The sequence below is a fragment of the Nycticebus coucang genome, chromosome 4 (genome assembly GCF_027406575.1).
Source record: "Nycticebus coucang isolate mNycCou1 chromosome 4, mNycCou1.pri, whole genome shotgun sequence".
Classification (NCBI taxonomy): Eukaryota; Metazoa; Chordata; class Mammalia; order Primates; family Lorisidae; genus Nycticebus; species Nycticebus coucang.
In genome coordinates, this window is record NC_069783.1 from 22,951,974 (window position 1) to 22,970,558 (window position 18,585).

Consider the following 18,585-nt stretch of genomic DNA (forward strand, 5'->3'; position numbering starts at 1 on the left):
GTTAATTATATGTACAACAAATGAAGGAAACTTATAAAACAAGAAATACCAGATTATATTAATTAGACATACTTTAAGAAAGTAAAGAGACATGTTTCCACAAGTACTTAGTGGGAGGTTTATTTTGTACATGATACTCTTAGAGGTAGTAACGCACAAACTTACTTTATAAATTTTTGGACTATGTATTTGACATAAAAATATGTGTAGTACTAATGTCAACCATCTCTTTAAAGTTAGCCTATGACTATTATCATATGATTCTCTTTGTTGGAAACATTTGGATTAAGTAGTGTCATTTGTGTCAGGATTTTTAGTGCCATTTTGCAAACCAACTGTCTTTATTCTGTGCAGATAGCAAAAATTTGTATAATTCAACAGAATACAGTTTTCATACTTTGAATTTTGTGAGGGGTTTGTCATTATTCTTTTGGAGCCCAATCTAGCAAAATTAGAGGAAAAGCTCTAAGATTTATTTCTTTCTGAAAAAGCTAACATTTTCAGGCTTAAATAGTTGAATCTACTAAAGATAACAAATCTTTATCTTTAGTAGTGTCTATTATCTCAGCCCTCCAAAGTCTGCAGTGTTGAGACTATCGTTTATGATTTTTTTGTGGGACAGTTGAATAAAATCGGGCAATTAAATTTTTCTGTTCCTTGTACCTCCTAAATTAAAGTAGGTTGTTATTGTGAATTGACTTGTGGACAAAATCGAAAACTGTCCAGCATGTTGTTGTTTTGTAAAGATGTGACATTTTCTAACAGGTACATACCATCCAGTTTTCTTTCAATCACACCATTGTATAAAGCAGCAGAATGGAAGGGGCGAAATGATTTTGAACACAGCAAATTGCTTTGCAGGGTCTCATTTGATATAATTGGTGTAAGAATGTTGACTTTTTTAATATTTGGAAACATCAAATAAAAATGGAAATAAATGATAAAAGGAAAGTAGAGATGTTTCTATATTTATAGAAATAGTCTGGTGGCGCCCATAGCTCAGTGGGTAGGGTGCCAGCTACATACACCAAGGCTGGAGGATTTGAACTGGGCCCAGGCCAGCTAAAACAAAAGTGGCAACTGCAATAAATAACTGGGTGTTATGGTGGATGCCTGCAGTCCCAGCTACTTGGGAAGCTGAGGCAAGAGAATCGCTTAAGCCCAAGAGATGGAGGTTGCTGTGAGCTGTGACACCATGGCAATCTACTGAGGGCGACATAGAGAGACTCTGTCTCAGAAAAAAAAGAAAGAAATAGTCTCAGATACTATTACCTGAAATGTTAATAGTCTCTTGAGAGTAGGATTTTGGCCAATATTCTACTTACTACCTAGTTTTCGTATTTTAAGTTTTTTATAAGCATATATTTTATTTATAAGGAAAAAGTAAGGAAGCTAATTCAATTCATAACTAAGAACATTTTTGAAAAAATTTTAAATCTATTTTTTAAAATGAATCTATATTTTAATTATCCCTATATTTATATAAACTATAAGGCAATTAAATATATATTGATCAACTACTATGGGATTTATAGTTAATCTGAGGGTTTAAAAAAAAAAGTTAGTTATATAGAGAAGTGCTTTCCTTTGTTCATCTAAACCCAAAATACTTTAGCAAAGAGTTTATCTGAAGTTGAGATTTTAAGATTATTATCTACATCCTTCTCTTCCTTTGTATTATGAACTAAATGAGAAATAGTTATAGTAATCAGGTAGGTTAAAAATAGCTTTATTCTTTGTATTCACTAAAGCACAGAAAGAAAAACAGCTTTGTTCTTTCTTTTCTTGCTAAAGAAAATAGTAGCAATTTTTTTCTTTTTCTTTTTCTTTTTTTTCTGAGACAGAGCCTTGCTCCATTGCCCTAGCATCATCTTAGCTCACTGTAACATCAAACTCCTGGGCTCAAGTGAGTTGAGCCCTCTTGCAAAGCCTCCCAAGTAGCTGGAACTACAGGCACACACCACCACACCCAGCTAATTTTTCTATTTTTAGTAGAGATGAAGTCTTGGTCTTCTGGGGTTTGGTCTTGAACTCCTGAGCTCAAGCAGTCCCCCCATCTTGTCATCTTAAAGTCACAATACATGTATTTTTAATGAGAGCAAGAAGTTGTACTTCCTTAGTTTTAAAATCTCAGTTATATACTTTGTGATGGAATAATTTAGAGATGTAGTTCTAAGTTTAACTTATTTTAATATTTGGTTAAAATAATAACATCTATTCTCATCCATTGATGGACACGTAGGTTGATTCCATATCTTAGCTTTGTGAACAGTGCTGCAGTGAACATGGGGCTACAGGGATTTCTGGGACGTACTGTACGGATGTCATTTCCTTTGGACGTATACCTTGTAGTGAGATTGCTGGATCATATAGTATTCCTGGATCATGTTTTTAATTTTTCAGGGAACTTTCCTGCTTTTTCCATCATAGATGTCCTAGTAATTTATATTCCCATCAATAGTGTACAGGGGTTCTTTTTTTCCTCATCCTAATTGACACTTGTTATGTCTTTTTGACAGTAGTCATTCTAATAGGTATGAGGTATTATCTCATTGAAGTCTTAATTTGCATTTCAGTGTTTAAGTATCTAAAAATGGGTAAAGAAATAAAGAAAGTGTGATATGTATATACACAACAGAATACCATTTAGCCTTAAAAAAAAAGAAATCCTGTCATTTGCTATAACATGAATGAACTTGGAAGATATGCTAAGTGAAATAGGCCAGGCACAGAAGATTTTACTTACATGTGGAATCTAAAAAAAAGTCAGACTCATAGAAGCAGAGGGCATTTAGTCAAATGATGAAAAAATTTTATTTAGACAGAACACGTAAGTTTAAGAAGTCTGCTGTACACCCTGGTGACTAGAGTTAGTAACAATTATTGTATACTTGAAAATTGACAAGAGAGTAAATTTCAAATGTTTTCACCACAAAAATGTCAAGTATGTGATGTAATTCATAGGTTAATTAGCTTGAATTGGCCATTCTATAATTTATAAATATTTCAAGTATATGAAATTTTTTGGTCAACTAAAAATAATAATCTTAGCTGAAAAAGATACCTCACAAAAATGAGGCAGATGCAGAGGGAAAGTATATTATTGGATGCCTTTACTACATTATGATGCTCAGTTCTAAATCCTATCCACCAATCACACAATTTTTTTACTGCCATTCCGTATCCCTTGTTCTTAAAACATGATTCTTATAAACTAATCAGAAAATGTTACATTTTCCACATTTTTCAAATATAGGGCCAAAGTACACTGAAACTCTGATTGAAAGATTTCCAACAGGTAAAATGCTCTAAATTTTTCAACTGAGGAGATAAATTTTGTAAGTGATTCACGTTGTTTTCAGCAACAGGTTTCTAACCATGGTGACATTTTGTACCACTCACTTTCACATGCTATCTCTGTAACATAAATGTCATTTTGAAAAACAGTTTACTTTTTGTTCATTGTCAAAATTTCTTCTTAACCCTGAAGGGAAAAATGTGTTTATTTTTTGGAAAATAGCTGCAAGGTTGCAAATTTGGCACATTGGCCTTTTCTAAAAAGGAAAATGAGTAGCTTATCAGCATTGGTAGAACAGCTCTTATAAGTATCTTGTCACAAATAACCAACAGACTCCTGTGTGACACAAAGGTTTTTTTATGGTGATTTTACAACACGATACAAAATTCTGTAAACGTTTTATTTCTCAAAGATTTTTTTTTTATTGTTTATATGCCTTCTGCATCAGGTGAGCTGCAGCGTGCTGCATTTAATGAAAAGATTATAAATAAGTGAGGTGCCACGGTCAACCCTTGCACGAATTCTGGATCTTCTCTCAGGATTCCAGGGTTTCTGATATGTGACTGGCTGGACTTAGGAGGCACTAGGCTGTCAGTGTCTTTATTAAACTTAATTTCTTTCTAATGATTTAGATTACAATATAAGAAGAGGTTGTAACTTTTTTTTCTGCAGCCCTGTGGATATTATGTGCCCCTTAGAGCACATACATCTCTTTTTGTGAGACCCCAGCCTCTATCTCTGTGCCCCCTATGATTTGGCTCCTCTCCACCAGCTGAATCATTTCCTGCCACCAGCTGCCTCATCCATAGACTCCAGCAACTCCAAAGTGCTCAGTTGCTCCCCTTTTTGTGCCGTGCTCTCTCTGCTGCCTAGGATGTTCTTTTCTTGGTCCTTTTTTCCTCATCCACTAAACCTTTCATAAGTTGAGTAGGGGTCTGTAGGGAGCCTTTCTTTGTCCCCAACTCATCCCAAATTAGGTATCCTTCTGTGTGCTTATAGACTATTTTTTGTCTGTCCCTGATACATACACTGCATTTATCACTGATATTTTGTTTATGTCTCTCTCCCACTATAACACAAGTTTCTTGATAGCAGAGACTAGGTCTTAACTTACAGTTTACAGATGGTTATGCCTGACTGAATGAAGGGGACAATCACTTTAATATCTGCTTCTAGAAATTTATTTCTAAGGGAGGAGGCTGACATATTCATTTGTGTGTACTTGAAACATTGATATATAGTCCATTTAAAACCCTAGCCCCTTCGCAGAAAACATGCAGTATTAAAACTTGAAATAAGAGCCAAGTGCAGTGGCTCACACTAATAATCCTGGTGCTTTGGGAGGCTGAGGCAAGAGGATCACTTAAGCCCAGCAATTTGAGACCATGCTGAGCAAGAGAATGACCCTGTCTCTATAAAAAAATAGAAAAATTTGGCTGGGCATGATGGCTCACTCCTGTAATCCTAGCACTCTGGGAGGACAAGGTGGGAGGATCGCTTGAGCTCAAGGGTTCCAGACAAGCTGGAACAAGAGTGAAACTCTGTCTCTAACTAGAAATAGAGAAGTGGGTGCCGTGCTACTTGAGAGGCTGAGACAGGAGGATTGCTTGAGCCCAGGAATTTGAGGTTGCAGTGAGCTATGGTGATGCCACTGCACGCTACCTGGGACAACAGAGCAAGACTATGTCTCAAAAAAAGAAAGAAAGAAAGTAAGAAAAAGAGAAAAATTAGCCAAGTGTAGTGATGCATACCTGTAGGACCAGGTCAGGAGGGTGAGGCAGAAGGATCACTTGAGCCCAGAAGTTTGAGGTTGCTGTGAGCTATGGTGATGCCACAGCACTCTATCTAGGGTGACAGAATGAGACCTTGTCTCAAAAAAACAAAAATAAAAAAACTTAAAGTATATTTCTGAGCTCTTTATATATATATATGCTTACTTTTTTTTTTTTTACTCTTTTAACCTTCCAAGCTTTTAATCCCTTTTTTGGCTTTGCAGGCTTTGGATGGATTTTTCTTTGTTGTGAACTGTGAAGGGAGAATTGTATTTGTGTCAGAGAATGTAACCAGCTACTTGGGTTACAATCAGGAGGAATTAATGAACACCAGCGTCTACAGCATACTACACGTGGGAGATCATGCAGAATTTGTGAAGAATCTGTTACCAAAATCACTAGGTAAAAAGAAATTTGTTTTTAAAAGAACACTAGCTCTCTGTAGCTTCTCCTTATACTGTATAATATATATAACTTATAATAATGTGATTATTATATTCACATGTAAAATACATAGAATTATTATATGCCATGTTATAATACACATCCAAAATCGTTCAATGTAGTTCAGCCCCAGACATAAATATGAATGGCAGTATCATCAATAGCTAATACACAGCATGCCTTTCGTCGTCTTTCTCTATACTATATTATACCATCGTCATGTGACAATAGTGGGAGGCAGAACAGTTAGTCGCCTTGGCATAGAAGCTTCTGCATAAAATTTTCTTCGTTTTTGATTTTGATTATGTTTAAGAGACAAATGTATATTTTCCACTACCCTGCTAAAAGAAGAAAGAAGAGATGAAAGGGAGGGAGGGAGAGGGAAAAAATGAGGAAGGAATATATGTCATGTTATATACGACTAAAATTAACATTTTTAGATGTAAGTGACTAACAGCAGCCTTTTGTTTACTACTTGAATTTTCAGGATCTAAACTTTTCTGGTACACAGGTTTCAGTGACTCCTAGTGACTGGATTCCTATGTCTCCATTAAGTAGGTGTGGTTTTTAATTCTCAATGTATATTTTTATTGGCAAATAGGAAACTTTTCCATTTCAGATTTTTTTTGTTCCTCTTTTATCCCATCATTCCCTTGTTCAGTGAGCTCTGAAATAAAACTAATCTATCACACAGATAAATTTAGCACACATCAGTTTTTCATATAGATATTGTGTGATGAAGTATCTGAATTTCGGAGTTAGTAGGATTCTAGTGCACCATTTAGTATGGGAACTGAGCCATGTGGTCAGGGAAGTCAAACAATGTAAGGTTCTCTGATGTCACTGGAGGTAACAGCTACAAAAAGGTAACTTTTTTCCTTAGCTGTGGACTCCAGATTTCTTTTGTTCTACACTCCCACAAATTTTAAGGACTACTAACTTACGGGTTTAACTGAGCCATTCCATTTTACTTTTTCATTGAAAAAAAAGCTAATTTACTTTTAGTCTCATCTGGGGTAGCGAGGTATCTGTTGGGTTTAGCAGCTTGCCTGATTGGGAGAAGGCCTGAGGTCACAGAAAACAAGGCTGAACTGTTCTCTGACTCCTAAAGAGGAGCTCATTGTTATGCGAGGGCCACATTACCCCATCCCTGCCTGGTGCTTAGGATACTGTGGACCTATGAGTGCTAGGTTCCTGCAGGTCACTGCCAGTAGGTAAATATGGAGGGAGTGTCGTCTACTAGCTGATGTGCTGGTGATGCTGCTCCCAGCTACATGCAGGACACTGCTCCTTAGCTGGTTTGACAGTTCATTGTTACCTTCTCTGAGAAGCCTCTTTTCACCGTAGGGAGGAATATGAAGTTTCTTCTGCAGAGGTTTCTTTCTCTCATTCCTCCAAATAATGAAAGAATAGAAACATTGAAAAAAATAATACAGCTTCTTTTACTATAAAATACAATAGAGTAGGCAAGCAAAGAGAAGATAGGGCAAGCTCAGTAGAAATAGAGAATGTCACCTAGTTTTATGGTGTTGTTTAATCATCCATTAGAAACCAATGAGATGATCACATCAAAAGAATAAAGCCGACTGCACTAACATGGAAAATCTGGTAGTTTCTTTCAAGATTTTTCCAAAAAGCATTTAGGACAAAATAAGCTACAGTACCTATATTTAAACCTCCATTATTAGAACAATCAAATTATTAGAATATAAAAAAAAGAGACAAAGCAGAATCATTTTGTATGTCTCATATTATCAACCTCCTGGGGGTGGGGGGACAAATTAAGACACTGAAGCTATCAAGGAAATTTGAAGAAAAAATTAAGATCACTATTTATGCATTTATGTGCATGATTCAGAAGATTGCCTTCTTATTTTTGGTTATTGTGAAGGAGAAATTTTGAAGAAAAAAGTCAAACTGTTTAAAAATTGCTTTTAAATTTACTGATTTGGAAGATATCAATATCTTTTAAGCATAACATTTTATTAAAAATCAAAAATAAAATATAAACAGAAGCTGGTATGGTGAGAGTGGTTAAGAGCATAAGCGTTTTGGTGTAAAACAAACGTGGGCAATGTGTCTGAGTTCTACCATTTTCCTGGCTGTGTGACCTTGGGCAAGACCCTGACCCCTCTAGGCCTCATCTTTCATAGGAAGGTTAAGGAATAAAATGGTGCTTAGCATTTCCTGGCTGGTATTAAATTCTCTTTAAATTTTAGCTGTTATTATTATTTTTATCATTACTGGCTTTTTTATCTGAATGTTTTAGAGCTTTTAATTTCATGAATGATAGATGTATAATGTATTACTCACACCTACTCGGTGTTTTTAGCTTAGAAATTGATGTCAAAGAAGGACAATCTTGTCCTTTGCTCTGTTCCATTGATATTAATTATCAAGGGAGATTTTTCTATAGATCTCATCTAGTAGAATAGTCTCATTCTTTTTTAAATTGTAGCTGTTACTTCACCTAAAAAAAGGCTTTTCTTGTTTTTATTTTTATTTTGTTTTGTAATTGCATGAAGTTTAGGTAAGCTGCTTTCAAACTAGACAATCTAAACTGACCCCACACACACATACAAAATATTGAATTTTGTCAGAAACTTTATACCTCTCGTGTAGGTCTGTCCTCTTATTTGCATTTCACAGGGAATACAGAGCCTCTGGGATGCTGTTGTCTCCTTTTATAAAAATGTAGCTCGCATGTACTCTTTAAAGAAGATTTAGGTTCAAAAAGTTTTAATTTCTGTCCTGGTAATGTGGGTAACTTAAAAAATATTTAATTAATCTTATGAAATATGGGATCACTTAAATACTTTATGTCGGAGCGGCCTATATGTTTGTAGTGGTCTTGCTTTTAATTATGTTAATAGTAGTAGAGTAGTAGTGTTACTTTAAGAAGATGTAATAGTTGACACATAAATTGTCACCAGAATTACTTTGATTGTGATGACTTCTCTAAAAGTTTTTCTTAGTTATAATGACCCCCCCAATAGGTTATGAAATTAAATTTCAAGGAAGTGCCTTTCTCCTCCTCACTACTTTCTGTTTTTCTCTTGGTTCCATATGCCTACCCTGATCCCTAAGCACTCCTCTGCCCCATTGCCTTTTCTCCACCCTCTTTCCTTTTACCAGAATTGGGTATAATTGGATATTTAGCTGAATCCCCTCTAGCAACATTTAGCAGGTAGACTTCTTTGCAAATGCTTTTAGAAAGTTGAAACTACCCCTTAAAAAATGAATAGATCAGGGTAAACATTCAAACCAAGCCTTGCACAAACAAAATAATTTTTATCGCAGGGTCAATTTACTTTACTTAGAGAATTTTCCTAAGAATTATTTAGTGCATGAGAGCGCTCTACAAAATTAATGAATTTGTTACTTTTATGAATTTATGAAGTCCACCCCCTTTCATCCTACACTTCAACCTGTATTTACTCCAAAGTGGGAGGGGAGGCCTGGCCAGAAATTCTATGTAACTAAAACAAATTGGCATGTAAAATGCTATCTATAGCTCTTTATTTTCTAAATTATTTCCTCAATGGAATAGAGACTTTATTTCTTCTTTGAAAAGAGTAATGTGTATCTATGATAACTGGGGGCCTGAAATTACAGTTTCTGTTAAAGTCACTGGTTTGATATTTGAATATAGTAAAGGGGTGTTATGTGATTTATTATGGAGTGTCACAGTATAAATGACTTTAGAGGTAATATAGTAGGTCCCTTTATTTTGAAGATGTGGCATCTGAAAATCAAAGATTAATAATTAACACAGACTTTACAACTAGCTAATAACAGAACCCAAGACTACTGTAGGTTTATTTCCATGATTTATTTCCTCTACTAGTTACAGAGTGATTATATGAAAAAAAAGAAGGTGGGTCAGTGGAGAGATTAAGGTAGAAATCATTTGGGAACAGTAAGACAGCAGTCTTAAAATCCCTCTGTCTCATGAACACTATGGTTTGAACGTGACACTGTGGCTGAGAAATCACAACTCTTCACACCATGATTTTTACTTAAGAGATGGACAATAACTGAATTCTGTTTTCTTATTCTGCATCAGGTACCATTTCATTTTTAGCAATCTTTTATATATGATAACTTACTAATCATCCACGATAGTCAAGGCATCATGGCATTGTGCTGGTTAAATAAAGTACTAGTAAAAAATAGTTACTAGAAACCAAAATTATTCTCTACCTATTGTAAATATTTTTAGAGTCACAGACTCTTTTGAGAAACTTTGACTCTTCTCCCCTAAAATGGTATATACACACTAAAAGCCTATTTTTTTAGAATCAATAATTGTTAGATTAAAACGCCTATTTAACAATGTACCTGGTTTTGAGTCATTTTTTCATTACCAAATTATAACAGGAAACAACTGGAAAAGCTCACTAACTTCTTTAAAAATGAGAGCAAAATGGTAATTTTTATCTTTAACTTGTTTATGACTGTTAATGAATTAGGGTGTTTGAGAGAGGAGAGTGTATAGTTTTGTTTTATTTTAGAAACTATAATTTTCTAATTGGTGGACATTTATCTGCTAAATAAGATGAATATCCTTTTGCCTGAGGATAGTGTTAGATCTAAAGCAATTGGTCTTTTAATCTGAGTATCTAATTAAGAAGAGGATGACTTAAAGTATATCTTTTATATCTTCAGTGTTTGTATTTTTTCACCTTATTCACAAGCACATAATCAATTTTTCATCTCCAGTAAATGGAGTTCCATGGCCTCAAGAGGCAACACGACGAAATAGCCATACCTTTAACTGCAGGATGCTAATTCACCCTCCAGATGAGCCGGGTACTGAGAACCAAGAAGCTTGTCAGCGGTATGAAGTGATGCAGTGTTTCACTGTGTCACAGCCAAAATCAATTCAAGAGGATGGAGAAGGTAAAGCAAAGCATTATTTTAAAGTACCTGCTTTTTCTATGACTTTAAAGATTAGGCTGGATTAATAAACTGCCTTCTTTAGATAATATTTTTGGTTACTCTAATGTATTATCATAGTAGCTTTTCAATTTGCCATGTATTTCTTAATACTTAAAAAAATTGCTAACATCTATAATCATCCTTTAATTTGCCCCCAAATTCCCAGTTTTAAGCTGGCATTCCCACTAAAATGTCAAATAATTCAAACTAACTTGCTGTCTAGAAATAAGAGCTGTAACTAACTGCTGCCAGTTGGAAATGTACCAGATGCAGCAGACTGTCAAACAGCTCTGCTTTTTAGAAAGTTTCAAGTTTAGAGTGTAGGGAACATTGGAGAATAGGGATTGGCATTTTTCAGGCTATACAAGGTAATGTAGAAGGAGAAAGCTTATGAACAGATGGAAACATAACTGAAGCTCTAATATGAATATGGCATCAACATAGAATTAATTAACTGTGTGTCAGTGGATGAGTTTGCTATGTAAACTTAGACTGAACTAAGTTTAGGAATACCATAAGCTGGGAACGGGAGGAAGATAGTAGACAAGCAGTCAGTCAAGTGCAGGAAAGGCCATGTATGTAGCAGGGCTCACCAAGAAATGGAAGTCACAGTCAACTGGGGACTTTTTACAAAATACATATGCCAAGTATTACGTGATGAAAGTTCAATTTTAGCTGTGTGATACTCTGTACAGCACTCTTAAAACAAAATTTGGGAATGGGACTTTAAAAAAAATCATATAGTCTGAAACCATAAAGTTCTCTGTTAAGAGCAAATAATACTTCAGATTTAAAAGTTGTTTTTCTCATGATTATCTACATAGTGGTTGTAAGAATAAACTGTGTAGCCATTAGATGCTGATGAGTATAGGAAATTGACTACAAAACTATGTTTTAAAACACCATGTTACTTATATCTAAGCAAGACTACTGCTGCCATTTTTTTCAACAAAAGTGCTAGTGAAGCAGAACTACTACTTGTATTAATAATTGTTATCATTCAAATACATGAGATATATCAGTCTCCTCTAGTCTAAGTGAGAGCATTTAATAGGAGTAATTTATACATACTAGCTCTCTACCTATGGCTATCAATTTTTGGTTGCCAGCAATTTCATTTCTAATACACTATTAGATCAAAATACATTCCAATTTTTTTTTTTTGAGACTAAGTCTCACTTTGTTGCCCTCAGTAGAGTGCAGTGACCATCATAGCTCACAGCAACCTCAAACTCGTGGGCTCAAGTGATTCTTTTGCCTCAGCCTCCCTAGTAGGGAGGACTACAGGCTTCTGCCACAGCGCCCAATTTTTTTTTTTTTTTTTTTAGAGACATGTCTGGCTCTGGCTCAGGGTGGTTCTGTTTTGAACTCATGAGCTCAGGCAGTCCACCCGTCTTAGCCTCCCAGAGTGTTGGGATTACAGGTGTGAGCCACCACACCCAGCCTGAATTCCAATATTATGTCAGATCCCGTAAGGTGTATTGTTTTTATAAAAACCATTAAAAGCAAGTGATAGATATAAATCATTTTCTATCTTCTTGCCTTCAATTCACCCTTCTTGTTTTGGTAGATTTCCAGTCATGTTTGATTTGTATTGCACGGCGATTACCTCGGCCTCCAGCTATTACCGGTGTAGAATCCTTCATGACCAAGCAAGATACTACAGGTACTGTAAACTTCAGAATGTTCTAGAGGTCTTAATGATATGACTGCACCCTTTAATTATATCCAAAATGTTATATCCTTCTATCGTATTATATTCATCCTCTGCTCCCTAGTTTTACAGAAAACATTTTAAATGGTAGCCCCCCACTTTTGTTGTTGTCGTTGTTGTTGCTGTTGTTGTTGAGACAGGGTCTCACTCTGTCATCCTGGCTAGTTGTGCTGTAGCATCATCAGAGCTCCCTGCAACCTCCAACTTTTGTGCTCAAATGATCCTCCCACCTCAGCCTCCTGATAGCTGGGACTACAGGCATATGCCACCCCACCCAGCTAATTTTTCTATTTTTAGTGGAGATGAGGGTCTCACTCTTGCTCAGGCTGGTCTTGGACTTCTGAGCTCAAGGAATCCTCCTGCCTCAGCCTCCTAGAATGCTGACATTATAAGCATGAACTGCTGCACCCAGCATAAATGGTGTTCTTGATACTATGCTTTTCAGATGCTATAATTATCATGGGCATGGGCAGGGTGTTGGAGAGAACATTTTTTTATAACTATTCATATACCTATATTTGTTTGACTATACCTTACTTTTATAATCATGGAATAAAATGTTTAAAGAAATTTGGGAGGAGTATAAATATATGTATATGTAGGTACAAATAGATATGAACGTGATGGTTTTAACGTTATACTTAAATGTATCTGGCTGTTTCTTTTTTCCTTTATTCTTTTTCTTTGAGTTATTTAACACATACTGAGTCCCTAGAGGTGCCTGTCTCTGGGTTTAAGATGCATATAGCTGAGTAAAAATCAATGATTTAATTACATTTTATGGTGGAGAAGTTGTATGATGGTGTAAGGGAGTATATATAAAAGTAGCTAGTCAACAAAAGCCTATCTAAGGAGCTGATGTGGAGCCCTTCATCCTCAAAGTGGTATTAAGTTATCTAAAATATGAGTGTTGGAAGGGGGCTGGTGAAAACGTCTGGGTGCAGAGTGAGTGTTCCTCAGTGAGGAAACAGCTGCAGAACTCAGACAGAGAGGTCTGGGCGAAGAACTGAAAGGAGGGTGGGAGAGCCACAAAACCAATCATGGTGAGCCTGCCTGAAAATAAGGCCTTTTTTTTAAAGTGTTGATTTTTTAGTATGAACAAATTCCTATATTGTTTGATTTTACGTTTACACTAATACGTCAGATATGCACTCATCAATCAGGAGTTACATATATACCACTCACCTCTCTAATTCTAGAAATGTAGTATTTTTTGACAGATTGAGATTTTAAAAATCATTTCTAATGAATTTTACTCTTTGTGAAAGTTCAATTTTAATGTACATCTCGACTTTTACCCCTTTATAGGATCCCATTTCATTATTAATTGTTTAGTTCTAGTAGTCTAATATTCCTATGTTATGTGCTTGCTTTTTATGTTTTAATTAATATATCATTTATTTATTTATCAAGACAGAGTCTTGTTCAGAGCTATGATGATGCCACTGCATTCTAGCTGGGGCAACAGGGTGCAAGACTCTGTCTCAAAAAAAAAACAAAAACAAAAAAAAACTGATATCAAAGTTCCAGGTTTAATACATTCCAACAGCTTTTGCTAAAGACCCAGTAGGGATAAATTAATACACATCATAGAAGATAGTAAAGAGAATGTCCCGAGCCTGAAGAGATGTTATCTGAGGATACTAATTATCTATTACCAGACCTTTCTTCAATACCTTTTTGAGTCTACCATATATCATGTTCCTTTCTATCTTCCACCAACATACTGCACTGGAAAAAAGCTAATAAGCCTTTTTTGAAAATCAAAAATAGTTTGCATGGAGGAAAAATTGATACCTTTGGAAAAAACCCTGATCTTTTACATCATTAACTGGTTAATATAAAAAGAAACCAAATAAGGACTTTGAAATAGCAAAATGAAAACCTATTGGAAAGAGTGATTGTCATGTCACAGAATAAATGTCAGTGATGAGGGAGGCCTAAAAGTTATGAGGCTAATTTAGGAACAAAATTTCAGCTTTTCTTCATATTGCATTCTGATAAATCCTAAACTAGATTGTTTTATAGAAAACTGTATTTTCCCATAGGACCCAACATTAAAATTTTAGACATACCTGATGATATATAAATATAACCATAATCATTTAAAGTAAAAATATTAACCTCAGAAATCACAGACTCTAGCTTGTCCCTTTTACAAATGAGGGAATAGTTATTTCATCAAAACAATACAGCCGATTACTTAGAATGGAAATTTTCGGGCCCTGATGTAGAACTAACTCTTCCTTTATATTGCATTGCTTCCCACTACAGTGTTACTAAAAGTGTATCACTGGGGGCGGCGCCTGTGGCTCAAAGGAGTAGGGCACTGGCCCCACTTACCAGAGGTGGCAGGTTCAAACCTGGCCCTGGTCAAAAACTGCAAAAAAAAAAAAAAAGTGCATCACTGTACTGTTCACACTTGTTATACAAAGATACCAGAGAAATATAAAGTATGCTTAAATCTAATACTAACATGACTGTGCCAGAAAGGTTGGGAACTGCTGCCTTAATAAAAGAAAAGCTTTTACCAGTTGTTTTTTGGTGAGGGTGTTTTTGGTTAGTTGGTGGTGGGTTCATTAAACTTTCCTCTGTCAAGCTGAGGTATTCTAAATCAAGCTGTTTATGATTTTACTCTAAGATAGTCTTTGCATTATAGGTTTGGTACCAGCACTGCTAACTTAAGCACCTTCTCCCCTCTCAGTCATTTTCTCCCTCCCGGTCTCACAAGTCCAGACATTCTTGCTTTTTAGTGGGACCACCCTGACATCAAGACACACATATATACACATACCTCCCTTAGTCACTGCCTTAGGTTATGAAGGAGTGCAAGAGAATCACCAAAGCCCAAGAATTTGAGGTTGCTGTGAGCTGTGACCCTACAGCACTCTATTGAGGGTAACATAGTGAGACTCTTGTCTCAAAAAAAAAAAAAAAAAAGTTTTTTGCAAACCTCAATGTAACCTAAACCAATTCTGCAAAAGATACACAAAAAATAAAAAGCAAAAAATTAAAACACACTACCAGAGAAAATCAGTTTTAAGAAAGAAATATAGGAAGGAAGAAAGAGAAAAACCACAAAACAATCAGAAATCAAATAACATTGCAGAGAAAGGTCCTTACCAATCAATCGAATGTGAATGGACTAAATTCTCCAATCAAAAGAAATAGAGTAGCTGAGTGGATTAAAACAAAAATAAGAGTTAACTATACTATATGTTATTTATAAGAAGGGCTCTTCACCTGTAAAGACAGCTGTTGACTAGGAATAAAAATATAAAAAAAGATACTCCGTGTAAATGGAAACAAAAAATGGACAGAAGTAGCATCTTGTATGTGAAGGTTGTGCAGCAGTGGAATCCCTGCTATAACCACTTCTTTATCTCGACGTAATCTTACGCAGCAATTTAACACCAGCAGTCCCTGGATTACAAACAAGATAGGTTCTGTAGTTTTGTTAAGTTGAATTTGTATGTAAGTTGGAACAGGTATATTTACCTGTATGGAAGGTAATAACTTCCTTCCTTCCTGGTAATAACTTCCATTCATAAGTGTGAACCATACATAAGTTGGATTTTTGTAACCCAGGGACTACCTGTACTTAAACTATTTTAAAATCCAAAATTGTGTATAATTTTATTTTATTTTTTTTTGTGTGTATAATTTTAGTTATAGTGTTTGCCAGGCTTTCCCTAAACTGTTCTGAAATAACAAAATTCTCTTATTTGAGTTTCAATTTATTTTCTTTCTGCTGTCTACATTTATGCCAAGTCTTGGTTGATAACCTGATCAAATAAAATTGGATACATCAGATTCAAGACCGTAACTAAGCTAAAGAAGTCAATGAATATTTTATTTCTAAGTAAACCAAATGGAATACATAAAGAAAGAATTAAATCAGAAGGCACAAACATTTATATAAGCTACAATCCACTAGTTCTACTCCTACATGTATACCCTAGAACTCTGAGACATGTGCACCCTGGAACATGTTCATAGCAGAGTTGATTGTAATGGCAAAAAGCTGGAAACAATCTAGATGCTCATGCATAGGAAAATTTAAAGATGGGGTGGGAGGTCCAAAAAGGGAGGAGTGCACATGTAATGGAGTGATTGGTAATGTCAAGCTCTGAAGTTGAATGGTGGGTTTGCAGGTTTTTGTTTTATTAACATAATTCTTTATATATATATATTACTGTATTATCTTGTAACATATAATAAAACAAATATGAATAATACCAAAGTAAATTAATCTGCCTCTGATTAACTGAGCAGTAGCTTACCTGAATTACCTCATAGCCATTTAGGAAATTTGTTCCAATGTGATAACAATACCAAATCCCCACTAAATTTAGTAAAGCATTTATTCTGTGTATAATGCCTAGCAAATCTTCATGTTCTCGCTCATTATCCTTTTCTATTTTTTTTTGTAAAGACAGAGTTTCACTTTATCACCCTCGGTAGAGTGCTGTGGTGTCACAGCTCATAGCAACCTCCAACTCCTGGGCTTAGGCCATTCTCTTATCTCAGCCTCCCTGGTAGCTGGGACTACAGGCGCCTGCCACAATGCCCGGCTATTTTTTTGTTGCAGTTTGACCAGGGGCTGGGTTTGAACCCGCCACTCTCGGTATATGGGGCCAACACCCTACCCACTGAGCCACAGGCGCCGCCCACGTTATCCTTTTCTAATTTAACTTTTGTTGCTTTCAGTCTTTGTTTATTCTTAAATGTAATATTATTGACATTTGAGAAAGAGAAAAAAGCTTATTTTTTCATATTCTCTGCACTCAGTAATTCAAAATTAATTTAAACCAAAACAGTACATTTTATCTCTGCCTCTCCTTCCCCAGTAAGTGATCCCAGTCAGTCATTAGACTGAGAGAGGATCCAAAGAGCAAACCAGAGGAGTTTGGACTGTATTAGTCTCAGGGCAGGGGTCATATAAGATGACCCTAATGTGACTTTAATACTTAAATGGAATTTTCGGATATGAAATACTAGTACTCCAAGGTCAGAATAATTTTTATGTTATTATATTTCATTACTATATCTAATAAAAATTAATAGATATAGTGCTTTTTAATGCTTTTATCTATTGAGCATTTGGAAGGAGAGACTACTTAGATGCAGTTGTTAGTTTTGAAATATGGATGATTTATATCAAGAGGTTGTCATAAAAGTAAACTTTCATTCTTTGTGTAGGTAAAATCATCTCTATTGATACTAGTTCCCTGCGAGCTGCTGGCAGAACTGGCTGGGAAGATTTAGTGAGGAAGTGCATTTATGCTTTTTTCCAACCTCAGGGCAGAGAGCCTTCTTATGCCAGACAACTATTTCAAGAAGGTAAAGTTTCTCTCTATTGTTTTCATTAACCTTGCTCTTTATTAATACTGAAAAGTTTGTGTAGAACTTATGGCTTGATAAGTATTTTCTCCAAATTATAGTTTTTGCAATAACCGATTTTAGGAAAGGAAGAAATGGGTAAGCGAAGTAATTCACAAGTGGATCCTAAAATTTGGGATGCACATTCTAAGGAACAGGATGTCATGTGGTGGTCACTCGTATTCATTCATTCATTCATTCAGCAGACATGTTATCAAGTTCCTAACATACCTGGAATACTAGGTAAGGTTTCAGGGATACAACAAAGACTAAGAAGTAGGGTTTGCCTTTAGGAACTCATAATACGTTAGGGGAATATATGGCAACTCTAAAGATCTGTATGATGTGGGCTATAATAGAGCTGTAACCAAAGAAGAAAAAAATTAATTTTGACTGGGAAAATTAATGATGACTTTAGAAAGAAGGTGATATTTTTGTCTAGCTCTTGAAGATCATTCCCAGCAGAACAAGCATGTAAAAGGGCTTCTGGATAATACTGCGGTTCATATTATGAATGTTTACATTATAACAAAGCACTGGTAGCTCCTGACTCAGGTTGAAGTTTCAAGTCAGAAAGTATGTCCTATGCAATTACTATTAAATGGCTGCTGGGTCTTAGTAGGTACTGTGGGAATATTTAACGATAGGAAAGGTAGGGAAAGTTATTTGAGGATTAAGGCTAAAAAGTTCACAGATTGAGAGTTAAAGGATTCTGATGTTCTCTTAAAATACTCTAATTTAATTATGGTAGGCTAATATTCTTTTTTCAAGTGTAATTTATTCTCTAAGCTCTAATTAGTTTCTTCAGCAAGAGACTCTTTCTATAGCTATTCTTGAAAAACAAATTTAAAATACTTTTCATTATTCCATCATTTTACTTTTAACATTTTCTCATAACATTAGATTTCCTAAGTTTACAGATGATTTTCCATTCGTTACATTTTAGGTCAACTGCTTCCTAGTGGCATATGGAGGAAGTAGGTTGATTTTTTTTTTTTTTTTTTTTCCTGGAAGCCATCTATATAAATCTCACA

General features: G+C 35.3%; 1 protein-coding gene across 10 annotated transcripts in view; it reads left to right on the forward strand.

Annotated features, from left to right (window-relative positions):
- The window catches only part of NCOA1 (nuclear receptor coactivator 1), a 246,921-nt gene that overhangs the window by 157,571 nt on the left and 70,765 nt on the right, over positions 1-18,585 (forward strand). For all 10 annotated transcript variants that reach the window (XM_053587813.1, XM_053587812.1, XM_053587819.1 and 7 more), the window contains 4 exons: positions 5,295-5,472; positions 10,237-10,416; positions 12,026-12,121; positions 17,372-17,512. In XM_053587813.1, the coding sequence (XP_053443788.1) occupies positions 5,295-5,472; positions 10,237-10,416; positions 12,026-12,121; positions 17,372-17,512 (595 nt within the window). The remainder of the gene's footprint in view (positions 1-5,294; positions 5,473-10,236; positions 10,417-12,025; positions 12,122-17,371; positions 17,513-18,585) is intronic.